General features: G+C 39.6%; 4 protein-coding genes across 4 annotated transcripts; 2 read left to right on the forward strand and 2 right to left on the reverse strand.

Annotated features, from left to right (window-relative positions):
* Positions 1 to 13,848: 13,848 nt before the first annotated feature.
* Positions 13,849 to 14,346, reverse strand: PG994_002366 (uncharacterized protein; the record flags this gene model as incomplete). Its single annotated transcript, XM_066853775.1, has 3 exons — positions 13,849 to 14,016; positions 14,068 to 14,139; positions 14,227 to 14,346. The coding sequence occupies 3 exons, from the start codon at positions 14,344 to 14,346 to the stop codon at positions 13,849 to 13,851; spliced, it is 360 nt and encodes a 119-aa protein (XP_066721916.1).
* Positions 14,347 to 14,825: 479 nt separating this feature from the next.
* Positions 14,826 to 15,041, reverse strand: PG994_002367 (uncharacterized protein; the record flags this gene model as incomplete). Its single annotated transcript, XM_066853776.1, has 1 exon — positions 14,826 to 15,041. The coding sequence occupies one exon, from the start codon at positions 15,039 to 15,041 to the stop codon at positions 14,826 to 14,828; it is 216 nt and encodes a 71-aa protein (XP_066721917.1).
* A 1,608-nt stretch (positions 15,042 to 16,649) lies between these two features.
* Positions 16,650 to 18,800, forward strand: PG994_002368 (uncharacterized protein; the record flags this gene model as incomplete). The annotated part of the gene is made up of 3 exons (XM_066853777.1): positions 16,650 to 16,695; positions 16,751 to 17,494; positions 17,563 to 18,800. The coding sequence occupies 3 exons, from the start codon at positions 16,650 to 16,652 to the stop codon at positions 18,798 to 18,800; spliced, it is 2,028 nt and encodes a 675-aa protein (XP_066721918.1).
* A 414-nt stretch (positions 18,801 to 19,214) lies between these two features.
* On the forward strand, positions 19,215 to 19,942 carry PG994_002369 (uncharacterized protein; the record flags this gene model as incomplete). Its single annotated transcript, XM_066853778.1, is given in 4 exon segments — positions 19,215 to 19,234; positions 19,278 to 19,488; positions 19,508 to 19,618; positions 19,649 to 19,942. 4 exon segments carry the CDS (start codon positions 19,215 to 19,217, stop codon positions 19,940 to 19,942), a joined length of 636 nt encoding a protein of 211 aa, XP_066721919.1.
* Positions 19,943 to 20,467: the final 525 nt, after the last annotated feature.

Genomic DNA, 20,467 nt, shown 5'->3' on the forward strand with positions numbered 1-20,467 from the left:
CTGCAGTTTTCTTCATCTTCCTGGGCGAAAGGATTTGAGCGAGAAGACTTAGGTCACTAACCCGTCAGGGGCCGCGCTGTTGGGTAATAGGCGGGCATAGCGAGCAGCGACCGAGGTGAAGCAGTAAGGACAATACCGCAATGACCGGCCGCTTCTCGCAGGGGACGATTGCAGAGACACAAGTAACTGGCCCTGAACTGCTGTATTGTGCTATTACTAGATCCGGCAACTTCGATATTTACTTCCCCGTAGGAGCTTTAAGAACCTCGCTGTGTGCTTAGATGGTGGCGTAGCGAGTTGCGCTGCCACGACTGGGTTCTTCCTCGATAGTAAGCTAAAGCACCCCTCCACGGACCACCCCTTCACGGACCACCGCGTTTCGCTCTATAAACGCGTTGAACCCTTAAATAATAATATGGATTTCTTTTACCACCTTTACCTCTTAATTATATATATTATTATTATTTTATTCGTTTTTTTTAATTATCTCTTTATATCGTTATTTAATACTTAAAAACGCGCGCAGGCTACGATACGTGACGTAAAGCTCGAACTAGGTGTTCGCGAAGCCGTCTATAAATAAGATACCGACCGATCCTACGTCTTACGGCGCCTAGCCGGTATACCGACGCGATAAGAGCTAAATAAAGACCGGCAGGCATTATTACTATTTATTAAAACTTAACTAGTAAATTAAGCTATCGGCTAAGCGAGACTAAGCTTCGCGCTAACGCTCGTTAAGTTTAAATATATAGCTTAATAAATATTAAACGTTTCTAAGACGTTTTATATATTAAAGTAATATTAATATATTTAATTTTTAATTAAAAACGAGTTCGTTAAAACTATTAAATTTAAAATAATTAATTATAGCCGCGTTAATAAAGTAATTATCGTTAATATTAGTATTTTTTTTAATAAATTTAATACCTTTATTAAATGGGCTTTTTAGTGCGTACGTACGCTGCGTAGGGGTTAAGACGGTGTTTATATTCTATCTATTTCCTTTATTTATTAACTGGCGGGAAATCGCCAGCGCTTACTTTCTCGTACGAGGGGCTAATGATCCGTACGTTGCACGCACGTAACGCCCTTTTCAAAAGGTGCTAGAAGCTTTTAAAGTGGCTGTTCTAATATTAGCAGTTTTTCTTTTTAAAGGGAAGATCTTTTTCTTTCCCCTTTATTCTTTATTTTTCGTTTACTCGTTATATAGGCGAAGCTTTTTAATATACGCTTTTATTCGTATAGTTAGTTTATTTATTAAAATAAGTTACTTAAAAGCTTTATTTAAGGATTTCTTTGTAAAAGCGTCCGCCGGGTTATCTCGTTCGTTTATTTAATAAATCTTTATTATTTCCTTTTTTTTATATAATTTTTAAAACGATATAATATCGATTATTAATCGCTTTTCGTTTATTATATTAAGTTTTATTAAATATTTATATAAAGACCTCGAGTTTATATAAAAGATTATTAGAATTTCTTAAAATCCTAAGCTCTATATAATCTTTTTAAGCATCGTATTTAATATAATACCGCTATTAATACCGGAAATTATTTTATATAGTTTATTAATAAATACGTTTCGAATAACTCTTTTATATTTCGTTAAATTTTAATAAATAATATTATTTTAAATTTCGAATCGGTTTTTTATATACTTAATCTTTTAACCGAATATAATAAAGTATCCGAGTTAAGAAATTAAGTTTTTATTATTTATAAACGAGCCGTTAATAAAGATATATATTTTCGTATATTAGAAATCGAAAAGGATATACCGAAGTTTTCGTATTAAATTCTCGATTTATTAGACGATTCGGGCGTTTAAGTGCTCGATATTTTCGTTTTTAAAGGCCTATACCTAAGCTGCGACCGACAGGTCGTACGCTACCTCCGGCTAGCAGATTAAGGCGATATACGCCTTTTTCGTACGTTAAGAGATATATTATTAATTTTAGTCGGTAGTTTTTAAATTTATAAGTTAGAGTTATTTAATTTATTTTTTTTATTAAAAAAAGATATCGTACGTTTTTAATAAGATCTTATTTCTATTAAATTTTACGGGCGTATTTTTTATTAAGGTCTCTTTCGGCTTTATATAAAACGCTATTTTTATTAACTTTTTAATTTTTTTTTAAAAAAAAGGTTTATAGCGAAGCTAAAGGTATTATTAATTTATATAATAATAATTTTAAAAAATTTTAAGCCGTTATTTATAAAAAATAAATAAAGATTATATATAAAAACCGTTATTTTTAAATTTTATACGTAATATTTATAGTACGTTTTAAATTAATATAGTTCGGATTTTATTAAGCCGTATAATAATAATACGATTTATAAGAGCGTTTTTTTAAAATATTAAAACTTAAACTTTTTTAAAAGCTTTACGTATATTATACGGGTAAATTTATTATACGATTAAATATATATTTAAGTAATATCCCGTAGTTTTTCGTAAGCTCCGAGGTTTTAAATAAGGGTCGGTCCTAATACGAGTATTAGCTTTTAATTTATTCTTTAAATTATTAACGATTAAGTAAGGATTTTCTCTTTTTCCGTATCTCTGTATCTTTAAATAACGAGCCTGGATTTCTTGTACGGTTTAATATTCTTTTTTTTAATCTCCCGTATAAGCCGGGTTTTAAAAATCCGGTAATTACTATAAGCTTTCGGGTTAAATCGGATAAACTCGAATACCTTTTATACGGCGAGGTTATTTATTTCTTTCGTATCCGATTTTTAAAAAGGGGTTTTAAAAACCGTAATTATATTATTTTTCCGGAATTTAATAACTAGGTCGTAATTTTTATATTTTTTTTAAGTAAAGAATATTATTAAGGAGTTATATAAAAATAAATACTTTCGAGATCGGCTTTAACCTTATTACGCGGGAGTTTCGAGCTATTTTATAATAATAACGTTTTTTATTTCGGAAGTAGTATTATTCTTTATTTTAAAAGTAATACTATCCTCGCCTTCCGTATTTTTTATAAGTTTTTCGGGTTCCCGGAAATATAGCTTAATTTAGGTAACCCGGAACTCCTTCGGGCCGTTTAATATATCGACTCGGACTATACGGTTTTCAATTACGGCGATCAGGTACGGTCCGGTCTATCCTCCTTTCTCTCGTTATATAAGAACCTCCGTATAAAGCGGGAGTATAAAAATATTATAAATATATAATCCGCTCTAGGTATTTAAAGCTCGATTAATATTAACCTCTATTTAAATCTTTTATAATATTTTTATCGCTTTTCGTACGGCCTCCGCTCTCGCTTAAATTTCCGGCGACGAAGGCGAACTCGTATTAATTTAAGGATATACTCCGAAGATAAAAAGTGTCGGGACGAGCCCATCCGGGCCGGCAGTATCGTTTAAGGCTTTTACTACTATTTAGAGGACCGTTTCCAGGTTTGTACGGTTACCTAGTTCTTTTTATAAAATATCGTACGCTCGGCGGAACGGAACGTACACTCTCTCGATCTTTCTTATTATTTAATAGGCTTCGATTAATATTTATTTATATATAATTTCGAAACTCCTTTTAGAAATAAGTTCCGGGGTCGTGCGAAATATTGTCCGGAGGGCTTTAATAAACGTATATTTAGTATTTATAAAGCGTATTTTAGGTGTTTCGTACGCTAAATAATTTTAAGAATATAACTACTTAAAAAAACATATTAATATTAATAACGTATAGTACGTTTTATTTATTAATATATATAATATCGATAATAATTTTATAATTAAAATTATATAAGTTTTAAAATAAGAATTTAAACCGCCGTAGTACCGGGTCGTGCGTTTAGTATTAAGAACAGAATTTCTAGATTTCGTTAAGGATAGAAGTCTCGATATTATCGTGGCTAGTATTTTTTAAGAGGTTGTACAGCCTTTCCGTGCAGGGATGTCCGAATCGACGGTAGAGGTGCCGGAGCTGTGTTTCGGTAAAGTGTACCGTCGTTTCTATATAATTAATATTAAAGAATAGATATCCTTATTTCTTAATAACCGGGAGTATCTTTTTATCGGCTTATATAATAACGTTAAAAATATTATTATAATACGTTTTAAATTTATTAATATTATATAATAATAATAAAAAAAGGGTTTAAATTTTAAAAATATAATATTTTATCGTTTTTAATTAGTTTTATATATTAAAAGTACCGATTAATAATATTAAAAATAAATTACCGAATTTAATCTCGGCTAATCCGAGAGTCTAATTAATTTAAATATCCGGGTTTTCTCGTATATAGGCTTCGGCTTAAAGCTTACTAATTATCGAGAATCATGCGGTACCGATATCCTAGAGTTTACCCTAGTATACGTAGCTATACTAGCCGTTTAAACTAAATTAATCCGCTCGTACGGTAAGTTTTAAAAAGTAAATATCTTTTTTTATAAGCCGGTAAAAGAACGTAACGTCCGTTAAATAAATAATTCCTTATTATACATCTTTTAAATTAATATAGTCGTAATTTTCCTCGTCGTTAAAATCTTTTTATAATCCTTCTTAATTTTATATAAATATCTCGTATTTTTTTAATACGAAAAGATTTTATCTAATAGCTTCGTAAGTTTAAAAGTATTAAGTTCGTGCCCGGGATTACTCTTTAAACGAATAGTTTATTAATTAATATTTTTATTTTTAATAAACTCGGCACGTTTTTTTTTAAAACGGCTTATTTCTATATATTAGTTTAGATCGGAACGGTGTTATTATTTATTAATTCTAATTATTAAAAAATACCGGTTTATTTTTATAAAAAGGTTTATTATTATAAAACGGCCTATTTCTTTTCGTATAGTTATTAATAAAGCGTTTATTAATTATATACGCTTTAAAAGTTATTTTCGGCGGTAATCCTTCCGTTAAATAGCCGGTTATTATTTTTCGGTCTATTACGGTATTTAACGAGGCTCGGAGGTTAAAAAATAGACCCTCGCACGTTAGCTGCCGGTGGATAAGGGCCGGTTCGAGCTCGGGAACTCCTCGGCAGGCTTGTACGATAAAAATATAAAGGTGCTTTTTTTTTAGAATTCTATTCCGAAAGCTCGTTATACGCGGGTTAGCTTATTAAATAATATTTTTAAAAACGATTTCTTAAGGTTTTCTATTTTTAATTATATAAATATAATATTGGGTATAAGTTATTAAGTTATTAAAATATTTATCGAAATTAGTATATATTTGGTTTTATTTTTTATTTAAGCCGATATAGTTTAAATAAAAGTTTACCGCACGGCCGGTTAGGATATCCAGAAAAATCGCGTAATACTAGTTTTCTAAAATATTTAGTCGGCGGTAGGTCCTGATAAAAAGTCGTACTTTATTAGTAAAAATATTATATAATACGCCGGTATAATCGTTAATCTTTTTTTATATTTTAAAAAATAAAACGATTTTAAAATTATTTATTTTTTCGTTATAAATAATTCGAGTTAATAAAATATTATATATAGTAATATATACCGAGTTAAACGTTTACGTATTAACGTTAAATATTTAATTAAGAACGGGGAAAAGAATAATATTTTAAAAGGCTTTAATACCGGGTATACCGGGATATATAGCCGGGAAAGAGGGATACCGGTAATCGGGGTTTAATTATACGGCTAGTTATACCGTATAAGTCTCCCGCGTTTCTTATTTTATTATATAATTTTTAGCCGGTTATTCTATTAGGTTTTATATAATACTTTTTTTTTAAACGGTCGGGGATCGGCGTTATTATTCCGGCTTAAGCGATAAAATATATTAATATACGGTAAGCTTTATTAGCTTCTTAATTATTATATTATTATTAAGAGTATCGATTCCGTTCTTTTTTAAATATATAAAGAAAGTTTTTAAAAATATACGATTAATATTTTTAAATACCTTTTTTATTTATTTAACAAAATCGTAAACGAATTATTTCGTAAAAGTATTTTTTATAATTTTAAAAGAGTAATAATTATAAAGGCATCGTGCGGCGTATATTATTAATTCTTTTTTTATTATTTCGGGTAACGTCGGGTCCGGCTCGTTATCCTATTTCTCGAAGTCGGTATTTATTTTTTAAACCCCGAGTTTTATTCTCGTAATCGCTATAGTTTTTTTATACGTGATCTCGGGTTTGTTTTTAAATACCTTGGACGGCTTGAACGTTTAGGGGACTTTAAGTTGTTCAATATTAGGATCCTAGCCCGGTTAGGGGGTATTAAAGGTAGATATTATTATTAAAGTATTACTTAATTAGTTTATATAACGTTATTTTTAAATATAAAATAATATATAGTTTAACTAATTTTTTAACCGTATTATAACTTAGTTTCTTTTTTTTAATATTTTTTTAAAAGAAATAAAATTTAGATTTTATACGAAAAAAGTAGCTTTACTTTTTTTAAAAATTTAAGAATTTTTTTAAGCTATTTAATACGGTTACCTTATTTATATATTAACGTAAAACCGTTTTTTTACTCTTATTAATTTATAATTATTTTATATAATTATTAATTAATATTAAATAAGTTTTTTAATACGTACGTATACTACGTAGGGGTTAAAACGGTGTTTATATTTTATTTATTTCCTCTATTTATTAATTAACGGGAAGCCGCCAGCGCTTACCTTTTCGTATGAGGGGCTAATGATCCGTGCGTCGCACGTACGTGACGCCCCTTTTAAAAGGTGCTGGAAACCCCTGGAGTGGCTGTTCTAATAACTTTAAAATTAATTAATATCTCTTATAAACGTTTTTATAATATTAACGAAATAAGTATCGGCTAAGGCGTTAATAGTAATTATTAAGTAATTACCGAAACTATTAATTATTTAATTTTTAAAAAAAAAACGTCGAAAAAAGGGAATAAATTATTACTTTAAAGTATATAAGCTATAATAGGGTAGCCCTCCCGCCGCTAATTATTTTTAAAGGGGCCAACGTTTAAAGCTAGTAGTTTCTAAACTAAGATAGCTATCTTTAAAATAACTAGCGGTTTAAAATATCGCCTAAAAGGTAGACTAATAATTTTATAATATTAAATTAAATTTAAAATATTTTTATTCTTTATATTCGGTCTCGTTATAATAATAAATAAATTATTTTAATTTATAACGGCTATAATTTATATATAACCGAAATTTTTTTATAGTTTTATTTTATTAATAAAATATAGCTTATTTTTTATAGTTTTATTTTATTAATAAAATATAACTTATTTTTTATAAATTATATATAATTATATCGTATAGGTTTTAAATATAAAGGTTTTTAAGCTATTAAAAAAAAGTTAAATCTTTTTTAAAAGTATATTTAAACGCAGTTTTTAAATTTAAACTTATTAAATTAAATATATTAAAAGTATATCGCTAAGCTAAAATTAACGTTTTAACTTTTTTAATAATTAAAATTTATCCGCAAGATCGATTAAAACCTTTATTATCGAAATATATTATCTTAAAAAATAAAAATATTACCCGACTATATTTAAAACTACCCTTAATAATTAATAAAGAATTAACACTTAATTTCGTTATTAAATTAACCTTAACGCTTATTAAAATACCTTTTAATAATTAAGTATTAAAAAATAATAATCGAAAATTAGCCGCTATAAATTTTATTTTTAACCTCCCTTTTTAAAAACTCTTTACTTATAAAACTAATAAAGCCCTTAATAAAAAAATAAATAAAATCGCGAACCTCGAAGCTTAAATTAATTATTTTTAAGCTAAATTTAATAAAAAAATTATTAAAATACATTAAAAAATAAAAATCGTACCGTGATAGCGATTTATTCGTATAACTAATATACAACGGGTTAAGCGGAGGTTAAAAAGTAAAGTTATATTTAAAAACGAATTTAACGTATCCTACAAGCTAATGTCCCACACAAGCGAATGTCCCATTTTTATAAATTTCCTTATAGCCTCAACCTTTTTTTATATTCTTTTACGTCCGAAAATACTACAACTTTAAAAAGAAAGTAATATAATTCTAACGCTTTAAACGCTTTAAAAAGACTTAATTTTAAACGTACGAAAAGCTGTATTAATTTATTACGTTTTATCGAAAACTTTATAACGTAAACGAAATAATTAACTTATATAACGCGAAATATTTACGAATTTTTAAAAGCTTTTAAATTCCGAAAAAGATACGATTATTTAATATATTATTAATTTAAATACGCGATCGTTTCTTCCCCGGTTAAGTAATATAAAAGATATAGCGAATCGATTATTTAATTTACGCGACGCGGGACGCGTCGGCATTAATTAGGCCTCTAACTTTATATAATAATAATTAAACCTCCGGACGCGTTTTAATCGAAGAATCGATTATTAAAAAGTCTTTTATAAAGATCCCGACGCGTATCGCGCGTAATTTACCTTTATATAAAATATAATTTATAAATACGGGATTTAAAAAAAGGATATCTATAACTTTAATAAGACCGGCTTTTTTATAAGCTAAATCTCGTCCGAAATAATCGTAACCACTTCCGATTAACGCGGAAGGCTTAAGGTAATATAATAAAAGAACCGGGAATAAGTTATAATTATTTAGGGCGTCGGATTACACGGTTACGCTATTTTTTTATATATTATTTTTATTAAAAAAACGCACCTCTTTTCTTAATACGAAAATAGCCTATTACTAAAGGATTAAGTAATCGTAATTATTAAAAATAACTAAATTACGAATAAAAAAACGAGGATTAGATTTAATACTTTAATTAATATACTAGGTTTTATACGAAGGGTTATTATCGCCTCTTAATCTTAAACGGCTATAAAAGTTATTACTTAATAACTTTCGAGCTTTATTATAAAAAAAACTCGATTATTATACTTTATATACCTTCTTATTTATCGTATAAACTTTAACCTTTTAATATCGGCTATTTTTGTATATTAAAAAAAACGTACGGGAAAGAAATTAAATATTTTATATAGGCGTATATCACCTATATCTTAAAGGAGGACTTCCTACTAGCGTTTTTAAAAGCGTTCCAAGCGATTTTTACCGTTTTAAATATATAAGGAAGCTTTCGAAAAATAGGACTCGTTTTATATAATCCAGAATATATTATTTCATAATTAGATATAAAACTACGTACTTTAATACCTCCGGGGACGTCTTTCGGCCTACCTCTTCCTTAAGAATTAAAAACTTTAAACAACCCGATTAAAGCTTAATCCTAAACCGAATACGTTCGAAACCGTATCGTACAATATTAAAATAACTTTCCGATATTTATTTTAATTAGTTTTAATTAGATCGTAAAGGTTATAATATATATTATATACCGAATTACTCTTTTAAAAAGTAAAAACGCGACATTTCGAAAAATAAATAAAATACTTAGCCGGCGCCGCCATACGAAAAAAAAACGGCTATAAAATAGAGGATCACTTCGTATATAAGCTAAAAAAGACTTATAGTTTTAAAAAGACATTAATAAACAGTTATAAAACGAATCGCGTCGGAAAAGTAGTTATACGAAGATATTTAGGACACGCTTATAACGTTATAGAATCTACGGAGAGCCCGGGTATAATACGCGTACTTATTAGAATAATATAGAAATATCTAAAGATAAAAATTCCGATTAATTTTAATATTTTAAATACGTTATAATAAAATTAACTTATATTTTATTAAAAAGGGTATAAAAAAATAGGATATTCGCTTATATAAGATATTCGCTTATATAAGATATTCGCTTATATAAGATATTCGCTTATAGGATACGTTATCGATATTAAAATATTAAGTAAGCCGTAAAATAATATAAAAGGAATAAAAAATAATAAAATAAAAATAAAAAACTATATTATTATTAAAAATATTAAAAAATAATATATCTTAACTACTTTTAACTATAGAAATAACTTTAAATTAAAAGGGTATATTTAATAGGTTTTCTAGTCCGCGAAGGGGTGGTTTATAGAGGGGTGCTTTAAGTTATAAGACACGGCGGATTTTAATAGGTGGTATTCAGCCTATAGTCTCGATTCACTAGTTGAATCTTAATATTGCACCTCAATTCTGCTCTTGATCAAATATGCTATAATAATTATTATACTATAAAGGGGGACCCATGGTGGAGTTCAGGGGCTAAATCCCCCTTTTCGTTTCCCTCCACGATTTTCTTTCATCCTCGACTACTAACGGGTACCTTCCCGTCGCCCTGGCCAAAGTATGATTGCGTCAGTGTGGCGGCCACAGTCATCGCCTTCTCCAGATGTAGTCTAGTAAATGCAACAGCACACATACCGGGTGTACGCCCACCAAATGTCGGGAACGGCAACAAGTTCTGGCCCCGGGTAATTGGCGAGCGGATGCAACTTGAGGTTTTCGGGCACAGGCCAGGCAGTAGGCAATGGCCTGTATGGGTGATGGTCAGGTAGAATTGCATCAGCAAGATCAGCTACACCTCAAGACAAGTCTGACTGGGACTCACCAATGCAGCAATGCAGGGTAGGAGCTTGCTGATGGCCAAGCTGTTGATAGCCCGTCGTGAAAGTCTTCTGGGAATGCAATATTGAGATTCCTCTATCACTGACATTGGAGGAGTACAAGCGAAGAGAGGGGAGGTGATAGAGGGGGTAGGCTCCAAGCACCCCCTAGCTGCTGGCCCCCTTGTATTCAAGTGGGGTTCGGTGGGCGGGTGGTTAATTTCTGTGTCACCCACCATGAAATTATTGTCAAAACATGGACAGGGCGTCTCCAAGAGTCTCAGGTATGCCCGTGGTGCTCTCAGGACAGACATCCGAGCCCCATGCCCCAGACTGGACTCGGAAGCTTGACCCAACCCGACATTGAAGCATGTTACCCGATGGCAGGATTTCTACCTTCTGTGTCCAGTTCAAGTAAGGCCAACCCAACCCTGTCTCGCGGTTGCACGTTGCCGACATTCCGTTGCCTTGAATGCCCATCCGGGCAATTTTGTCACTTTGGCACACAACCTGGACGAGTCGACGACATCATGGGGCTGAGTTTCCAAGAATTCGTCAACGATCCATTAGAGGGCAAAATCGCGGTTATTCCCGCAGTCACGGTCCTGTTGTGTCTCATCGCAACAACACTCCGCCTATTTGCTCCCGAGCGTCCAGGCACTCGCGGATTGCGGTGGGATGACTTCTTTGCTGCCCTGGCCCTGATTCGGTTTTCTTGGCTGCGCCATTTTACCCTTTGCTGGTGTGTATATCAGACTTCTGCTACAGGAACGGTGCTTGCATATACTAATGGAGTTTGCCGCAGAGCAAAATGTATGGAGTGACAGTGCGCCCGCTCAGCAACAGTCCTCCATGCGCTACTGAGACGATCGCAGGCTGCTTGGAAGTTGGTGTCTAAAATGCAAAAACATGGTCAAGCCCTAATGCACAGAGCCTTCATCCAATGGGGAACTGCCAAGTTGAACACAGTGAGATCGACGATGATTGGTGTATGCAGGTCGATGCCTTGGCATAACGCCCACGAATCTTAGCGCCAGTTTGCCCTAGGAATCTGCCTTATGAGTCTGCCTGAAGAGAGTGAGGCTGAGCAGGGTAATCCAGCTCCGGCAATTCAATTTCATAAAATCTTCCCCTTACTTTTGTCAAGTCTAGCTTTACCACACAAGCCAGCCGCCAATTTGCTGTTCTACTGCCCCCCTTTTCCCCCTTTTGTCGGACACCCCTACACCATGCAACGCCAGTTCGGCAGCAACTCCTATCTGGATGTCCCGCCTGCACGCTGGGAGTCCACCAAGAGACACTTCAGCAGCCAAGACGAACTAGGCACCGTCAGCAGTTCACCTAAACGAAACTGTACCCCTGAGAATACATTGTTGAGCAAATGCTCTCCGGTGTCTGACAAACTCTACGATGGCAATTGTGAGAACCCAGGCGTAGAAGCAATGTTTCCTGTGCCAGAACTTGATGTGAAGAGCGGGCTCGCTTGTCATCCTCTACTCGGCGCGAATACCACCTTGCAGGGGCTCTACCGCCCACCTGAGCCTACACCAAACTCAGCTTACACCCGGTCTACTCAGACCCTCAACTGCGCACCCCAATTTGAAGCTCAACATGACTATACATGGAGTATGGGGCTCGATCCCGCCTTGGAGCAACTCGATCATATAGAAAATACTCCAGGGGTGGGATACGGCTCAGCGAATTCGATGGAAACCTCAGAGTTCTCCATGGACAATGATGGTTTGACCCAGGGCTTTGCTTTTCCGTACTTGAATGATTTCTCATCAAGCCAACCCCCGGATTGCTTCCAGAGCCGTGCTGATGATCTAATATCCACGGAGCCCTCTATGGACTTCACTGGCCATCTTGGTCAACCAGACATAGAAATGGAGGACACGAAGACAGAAGAACAACATGCATTCCAGTCAAGCTCTGTGGCACTTGGGAGGAAAGAAGGTCGTCTGGAAGCTCCGGACACGTCAATCGTACCAAATAACGGCAATGCCCCTACCGAGGTGATTGCTGCCAACGAGCCCTTTGGATATCAAGACTTGCCAGCTAGGACCAGCTATGACACCTGTCTTGGTGCTGTAAGCTAAAACACCCTTTTCGCTACCAGTTCGAAATGTTGACGAGTCGTGAAGGTTCTGCTGCACGATGCCAGGTATTATGAATCGAAAGCACCGACCAAAAAGCCTGCGGAGGTCAAGATCGAGGTGTGTGGTCCTCTTGCTATTCTCCGGAACGCAGAGTCCAACGCCTCGATGGGCACCGTTTCCCAGACGACAGTAGCTGTGATCAAAGGTCTCAGATGATATGAGGTGAAGCTTTGTAGCACAGCTAAGCCTCCGGATACGCTTGAGTTGCTTTTCCACAGCCATCTGTCTGACGCTGGGCCAATTGGAGGCTACCTCTCTGATTCCGGATGGTACCTCCAACAACCGGATTCGTATGACAGATCCACCGCCTATCATAACCCCCACTGGCTGCTTCGACCTGGCATTGAGCAAGTCCCCTCGTATGAGAAAGAACTATCAGAGTCGAAGAAGGCTCCAGGACTGGGCACTGTTGAGAAGAGCGAAATTTCCGAATTGCTCGACTCAGCAACCGGCCCATCGAATTTCAACATAGCCCGGGTTAGTGGGCTTCTCACTACTGGGCTCAAAAGTTATTGTCATCTCCTTTGCAAGTACTGGTAATCTGGCTCATCGTTTACGACAGTCACCAAGTCAAAGCTCTCTCCATGATGGTCGAGAAAGAATCGGGCCGACTCTACGACAATGACTTTCCTTCTTTATGAACCACTACGCATGATAAGAAGAACAATACTATCAGGTAAAGCTTCTTGATGCAATCTGTATGTTCTTGGAACTGCCAATGACAGGTTAAGGTACTTGAATACTGTCACGAAGGCCAAGAGGTCCGAAATGCCACCACTATGCCTCGGTGGGCTCCTTGCGGATGTAAGGTGGCTAGTTTCGGAACATGTTCATACCCTAGTCGGCTAATGGTCTCCACAGGATAGGGGCCTGGGCAAGACCCTTACAGCTCTTTCGTTGATCGTGGGTTCCTTGATTCGTGAGGAGTCTGGCACATATAAAACACATGGTCCAACCCTGATCGTCGCACCATTAAGCAGTAAGTATTTTATTGTTGGACTTATCCGAAAAAGTATCAATCCAGAGCTGATAGATCAGCACTTCCTAATTGGGAGCATCAGATTGAGAAGTAGGTCTCCAATCTCCACCACCGCTTTCCACTTTCGTGCTAAAATTCTAGGCACTTACAAATTGATAGTATACGGGTAATGGTGTATCATGGATCTACAAGAACAAGGGATCATGTAGTATTGAGCAACCACCACATCATCCTAACGACATACGATATCATTCGAAGTGAAAGCCTACTCGCTTCAAGTCGTCGTTCTCTTGAAAAATCAAGTGGTATTTCTGGAAGAGAGGCAACAAATCTCCAATGTCGACAAAGGCCTTGACTATTTTGTCAAATGCAGAGCTGAGCGCACTGGAGATCTGGAGTAAAAACTCCACGGGGCCCTGGTCGCTTGTTAGGAGTGCTGCAGTGAGACAAAGAAGAAAGCATCTTACCCATATGAGCGCCAGTATATCGGGCTTGACTTGAACGAAAACCTCAATGGTAGCGGCGAATTGAGTGAGCGCCTCCAGAAACGGTCAAATTCGATGAAGGCCCTTGAGCGGCTTGGTTTTAGCCTGGCTCTTCTGGATCTCATCCGTCGCCTTCCACACATCCTCAGCGGTGACCAGTTGAGTGAAATCGAACCTGTCGGGATGTTTGACGTTCTTCAGGAAATCTTTACGAGCCGAATCGAAGGCTTCCGTCAGCCAGGGGAAATTGGCAGTGGCCATTGTTCAGCTCGCCGAGAGTGATGTCAGAACATTGGCGCTCTGGAGGCATTCGTCATTGAGATTTCGAAGATGGGGAGTTGGACTTTTGATACGGCCCTAGAGCTGGCTTTGGTTCTCAGCTTGAACCGATCTCTGGTATGAGAGTGAGACCTACCCCTCATCTGGGCGCCTAAGAGTCCGCCTGAGAGGCACACAGGCTAGCACAGCCATGTTGAGGCTGCATGCACATAAGCCCCCTCATGCAAGCCGACGTGGCCATTGCCCCAACTAGCGTAGCAACTGGCCCAATTGCCGTACCAGGCTCCTCGCCAAAAACAACCAGTAGGTAGTTTCGGTACGTTCCCTGCTTACTCTAGCTACCTGAGCTATTGTGATACCGCACGTCTATCATCGCATTATCATCACTCGATCGAATCACCCAATCTCCAAGCAACTTGAGCGTCTTCTTGCCACTGATCAAAAGAAGCTGCTCAGGATAATTAGAGGAAAACGGCAAGGGCCAGCAGGAGCGCTATCCCACTGAGCTCAGTCAGATGACCAAACCTATCTTCGCCAGTCATGTGCGACAGCTTATAATCGAAAACGATCTGGATAAGAATATAGAGATTCGCAATAGTCACCACCAACAGCGTCTGGCCCAGCTCCTCGGGGATTATGGTGTCAGCCACCATGCTAGTAGGATCTCTGACGGTCATGGTGGCGAGCTCGAGTACGAAAAGATACAGAAGAAATAAGAGTACGAAGAAAACCCTCAAGACCTATCAGCTGCTAACACCTCCGCAGGCGCCAGAGAGTTACCACTGCATGTGCAAGAGGGTATCGCGAGTGGAATGTGGAAACAAATAGGCAAGTTAATGTGAGCATTAACACGACTTCTTAACCATCTGCATCTTGAAAGAAACTTCTGATCGATCTGGAAGGATGCCATAAGCTAGCCATGTACTATAGGAGAAGACGCAGGCATCTTCACTTGAACCACTGTCCTGGAAACTTAGAGTTTTTCCAAGAGACGGGTGGCCAGAGGGGAGTAATAACAAGAAGCAGGCCCAGCAGCAGCCGCAGACTGGCCCAAGCTGGCTTTTGCCCTTTAGCGAATTCCTTGGCGCATGGGGTTTCCCAATCCCAGGACTTGGATTCGTCTACTGGGCGGGATAAGCGAGGGTGTTCATCCTCTAGATCCTTCATGGGGCGTTCCAGGGAGCAAAGCCGGATCCCCGTTGCGAAATGGGGAGTTGCATGGACCATCGAAGTTAGCAGCAGGGCACTGAGTGAGCTCAGGTGATGCCACTACCAGCCGGCACGTCGAGGGTCAAGTGGAATATGACAGGAGACACCCCAAACGACGAAGGAATGAAAAAAAAAAGAAAGGTCAATTGCGTTGCGCACAAATGGGACGGCAACTCCATGTCTGACGTGTACCATATAATTAGCTGGGTAATTACAACCCCAGGATAACAAGCCTTTCCAGATGCAAAAGATCTGATATACTTTTATCCATTTCGCACATCCCATGACGGAAACGGTCGAGAGGTTCAATATGGGCTTCAGGAATGAAAATCACTTCTCTTGGCAGGGAACAAGCTTTCGCTTAAGTTTGTTGAAATTTCGCAGCGTTGTCGGTAGTTATCAGACACAAGCATTTGCCAAATGCCTTCCACGTAGATTGCTGTCCATCTGCTGTCCCTTTATGTGATGTTGCATCCCCTTTACCGAATCAAGAAGTCGATTTTCGGGTGTCGGGATCCTCGGCTATCGCTGCTTATACCCTTGTCACAAAACGCCAGACCCCAACGCAAGGTTCCAAAGGGCTGTCACTTGCACAGCATTGCCTGATTTGCGTTTTACATAGGCAAAACCTATCACCCACTGTCTTGATAAAATATATCCAGAGATGTCTATTTAGGTTCAGTTGTGTATGTGGAGTAGCATCGTGACTGGCTGGCCACTTCGACGAATTCATAACGACAAACTAATATACCGTTACTAATAAGAGCGCTTGGGACCCCGCTCGTCAGGGTTGGAGTGCTCGCGAGTCACGAGACTGTTCTGATGTGGGAGATAGCGTTGCTTTTCGGCTAAGTAGTTTAAAGTTTATAATCCTTGTGCCCCCGCGACGTGTATTACTGGCAGATAAAAGTAGCGGTAAGGGCAGGTAGGTACGTAAGCTTAGCCGATGTTGTTTCACCTTCATCACTTCAAATTGTGATAGCGGCTGGAAGACTATTCGCTTCTTCCTACCTCCTTGGCACTATTTTCTTCATCTCACTGCAATAAGCTATATGGCTTTGATGCACCTCATCATTATGGCAGCGGCAGCATCGGTTGGAGCTCTGGAGAGCGAGGGTGCACGTAAGGTTACCTATTCCTCGAGTTGTTCTAATTCATCTTAACTTTGAACTTTTAGTCATCCCGATGCTGTTTACTCCCTTGTCGCTCGGCTCCATCAAGCCAACCGGCTGGTTGCAACGTGAGCTACAGGCTAGCGCTGATGGTCTACCTGGTCATCTATGGGATTTCTACCGTATCGTTAACGACTCGACCTGGCTCTATCCACCTGGGTCTGGAAAAGGTCATGATTATAGCTCACTCAATGAAGCACTGCCTTACTGGTTCAACGGTATAGTGCCACTTGCCTACACCCTTGGCAATGAAAGGCTCAAACAGCAGGTGCACCAAGCTGCCAGAATCATCCTTGGGCTGCAGAGCGATGACGGTTGGTTTGGCCCAGAGGTCAAAGGACAACGGAACTTCTGGGGCCGCACGCCCTTTCTGCTTGGCCTCACCCAGTTGGCAGAAGCCGATACTGGCTGGGTGCCTCAGATCGTCGACGCTTTGCGTAAGTTCATGAGTCTCACCAACAGTATGCTTCTCGATGACGGTCTTGGTTATACGCGATGCCCCGGCAATGTGAACTGCAGTTGGGGCCAGGTGCGGTACGCCGACTTCATCATTGTGGCGCAGTGGTTGTTGGACAATCACCCTTCAGACCAGGACAAGATCATCTGGCAGAACATGGAAATGCTTCATGGACTAACCCCCTTTAACTGGGATGTGTGGTACACCGAGGAAGTCTATCAGAAGGTGGTAGAGACACCTAACAAATCAAATCCCCTCTACCCCTTCATCCACGGTGTCAACATTGCCCAAGGTGAGTACCACATGTGTTGCAATGGTGTCGTCGCGAGGGGCGTTCTGATATGTGGCGTCTTGTGCTAGGCCTCAAGACATTTGCCGTTGTCCGTCGCTTCACTCACAACGAGACCTTGGTACGGACTGCAAGGGATGCCGTGGATTGGACATTCAAGTACCATTCATCTCCCTCCGGCTCCATTCTCGCGGACGATTATACGCAAGACCTCCACCCTTTCAGGGGCAGTGAGCTATGCACTGCCGTTGAGACAGGCTACTCTCTTGCGTATCTATACCAAGCTCTGGGAGAAAACAACTACGCAGATCTTGCAGAACGGGTCTACTTCAATGCTATCCCCGTTATGTTTACCACGGACTACTGGGCGCACCAGTACACAGACCAACCCAATGGTCCTTGGGGCATAGAGGGCCTTGGAAAAGACGTATTCAGCTCAGCCCGTGCTGGTAATGCCACTATATGGGGCTTGGCGCCTCAAAAGGCCTGCTGCACTGTCAATTCTCCACAAGGATGGGCCAAGTTCGTCGGTCGTTCGTGGTCTAAAATTGGCGAAACAGGGCTTGTTCATTCCCTCCTTGCTCCCAGTACCATATCGACGTCTTTAGGCAACAACCCAGTATCGGTCAAGTGCGAGACTGGCTACCCATTCCATAATGTCCTGAACTATACTATCGAAGCTAGCCAAGCTGTGGACTTATACATACGCGTTCCTGCCTGGTACGTACCGGATAGGTCTTCCTTCACAATCAATGGGAGTTCGGTCTCGACCCTCTCGCCCGATAGCTATACAGGACTGCACAAGATACCCCTGGCTTCAGGACAAGCGACCGTGGCCGTCACCATCGGTGTTGATATACGGATAGAGGAGCGAGAAAACAAGGCCATATCAGTATACGTGGGTAACGTGCTATACGCACTGGATGTTGGTTTTGATATGTCACCCCTCACAAGCATACCCACACAACAACCCAGGCCCCCTCAATCCAAGGATTACGAGATTCGCAACAGTCTTCCCTGGAACGTGGCAATCGATCCGTCAACTCTGTCATATAGGCCCTTGACAGAAAACAGCGTAGGAACGGAAGGATCAGTGTTTGATTATCTCCACGCGCCCGCGTGTATTAGTGTACGCGGCTGCGAGATCGACTGGCCTTTACTATTAGAGTTAAACGGTAGCACGACCCCTGGTAGCGTGCCCACTAACGTCATATGTACCAGTGGCGTGAATGAGTACCGCCTCGTTCCGCTTGGAGCTGCCAAGGTTCATATGACGGAACTGCCAATCGTGGACTTGGCGAAACTCTAAGGAATCGTGCCTAGTGCCTTATATGCTTGGGATCAAAATGAAGGTTCACAGGAAGCTATTCACTAGCATTGCAAGTGGCACAGTCATATTCAGTTTGTCAACGATCAAGTACGTAGAGAGGCGGCGAGAATTTGTCAATGTATTCTAGTAACATGCGAAGTACTTGAGACTTACCAGAAGTCACAACAGGGATAAGCAATTGGCTTTTCAGCGCGCATCATTGAGTGGCTGCATAGACCGAGGACAACTTCTGTCAATTTAGGCGCTTGAAACAGTTGCAGATTTAGCTATCGACCCCGAAAAGAAAGAATCGGGATTGTCAGTTCGATATACAAATAGAGGCGGGGAAAAGAATCAGGGCCTGTTTGACTTCCTCTTTTCCGAATCTAGAACTGGTATTTGCCAATAGCTATGATGAACATTGGCCAAATCAAGTCAGCCTGATCACGGCCAGCGAGGACTCGCATCCCATTCTAGCTTTGAGTGCATCACAAATGCCACGTCGGTCTACACGGTCGGCTCCATTCCGTTGCGAGCGACGGCAACCTGGAGGACTTCCGGGCGGACTACCGTAGCGGGTGAGGAGTCGAACGGACGCCAGGGGCACCTTGCTGCACTCGTTCTACTGCCTCTCCAACGCCTCCCCGGAGGTGGTGAGCCGCAGTCGGAGGCCCAGGCGAGACGTCAGGTCCGACATTTTTTCCCAGGGCTGCGTCTTTGTCGAGATCGCGGCGACGCTCCTCGGAGGTGCGTGTGCAGTCGATCCGTGGCACTACCTCGGCAAAGACGCCAACGGGCGCCGCCTCGAGGTCATCCGGGTCGGGGGGGGGGGGACGACAGCCCGATAGGCAGCTACGGCGACGTCCAACGGCCCGGCACCATCGTCGACGGTCTCCGAGCGGCCCACGAGAGGCAGTACAGCTCCCCGCTGGAAGGAGCTCATGAACAGCACCCTGCCGTCGATGCTCAAGGCGAACCCAAAGGACCGACACAGCCCCGACTGGGAGAACGAGGATTATGGCAGCTTCGACATTGACTTGGTCCGGGGCGGAATCTGGGCCGAAGGGCTCATGCCCGGTGAATCTGAGGAGATATCGCGGACCATCCGCGAGATGAGAGCACAGCTGCATCCGGCGTCGTAGCCAGAGGCCTGGACAACGCGGGTCCTCGGATACTGGAGACGAACCTGCAGGCCGCGGCCGCCCAGAGCGATGATGATAACGCACTTTACGAAGGTGAGAATGAAGACGGTCACAGAGACGGGGATATACGTGTAGAGATGGGGGAAATATGGAAACCGCCCGGCAAGAGTATACCATCAAGAGCTACGTATTTCGAGTACGCTTTTATATACTTAAATAATGCACATTCTATGGCTGCGAGCCATGTCGTGTGAAATTGGCATTCCAGTGAGAACGGGAACACCACTGGTAGAATGACAGCATCGAAGCCAGCGCCCGTAGACCCTAATTACATCGCCAATATCTTCTCAAGTTACCTGGCAGAGTCTGCCATGTCTCTCCGGATAAGGTCGTAAGGAAATGCGTCCAGATCGGTCTTGCTCAATGCGCCGTTATGCTTGGTCATCTGAATGGCGCCTTGTATATGTTTCTGAGCTGAGTTGCCACCGCCGGCAAGGACCTGTAACTTGTCAAAGGCAAGTCGTA

Source organism: Apiospora phragmitis (assembly GCF_038363925.1).
Source record: "Apiospora phragmitis strain CBS 135458 chromosome Unknown utg000002l:1.0-5516284.0:1.0-5523493.0, whole genome shotgun sequence".
NCBI classification, from domain to species: Eukaryota; Fungi; Ascomycota; class Sordariomycetes; order Amphisphaeriales; family Apiosporaceae; genus Apiospora; species Apiospora phragmitis.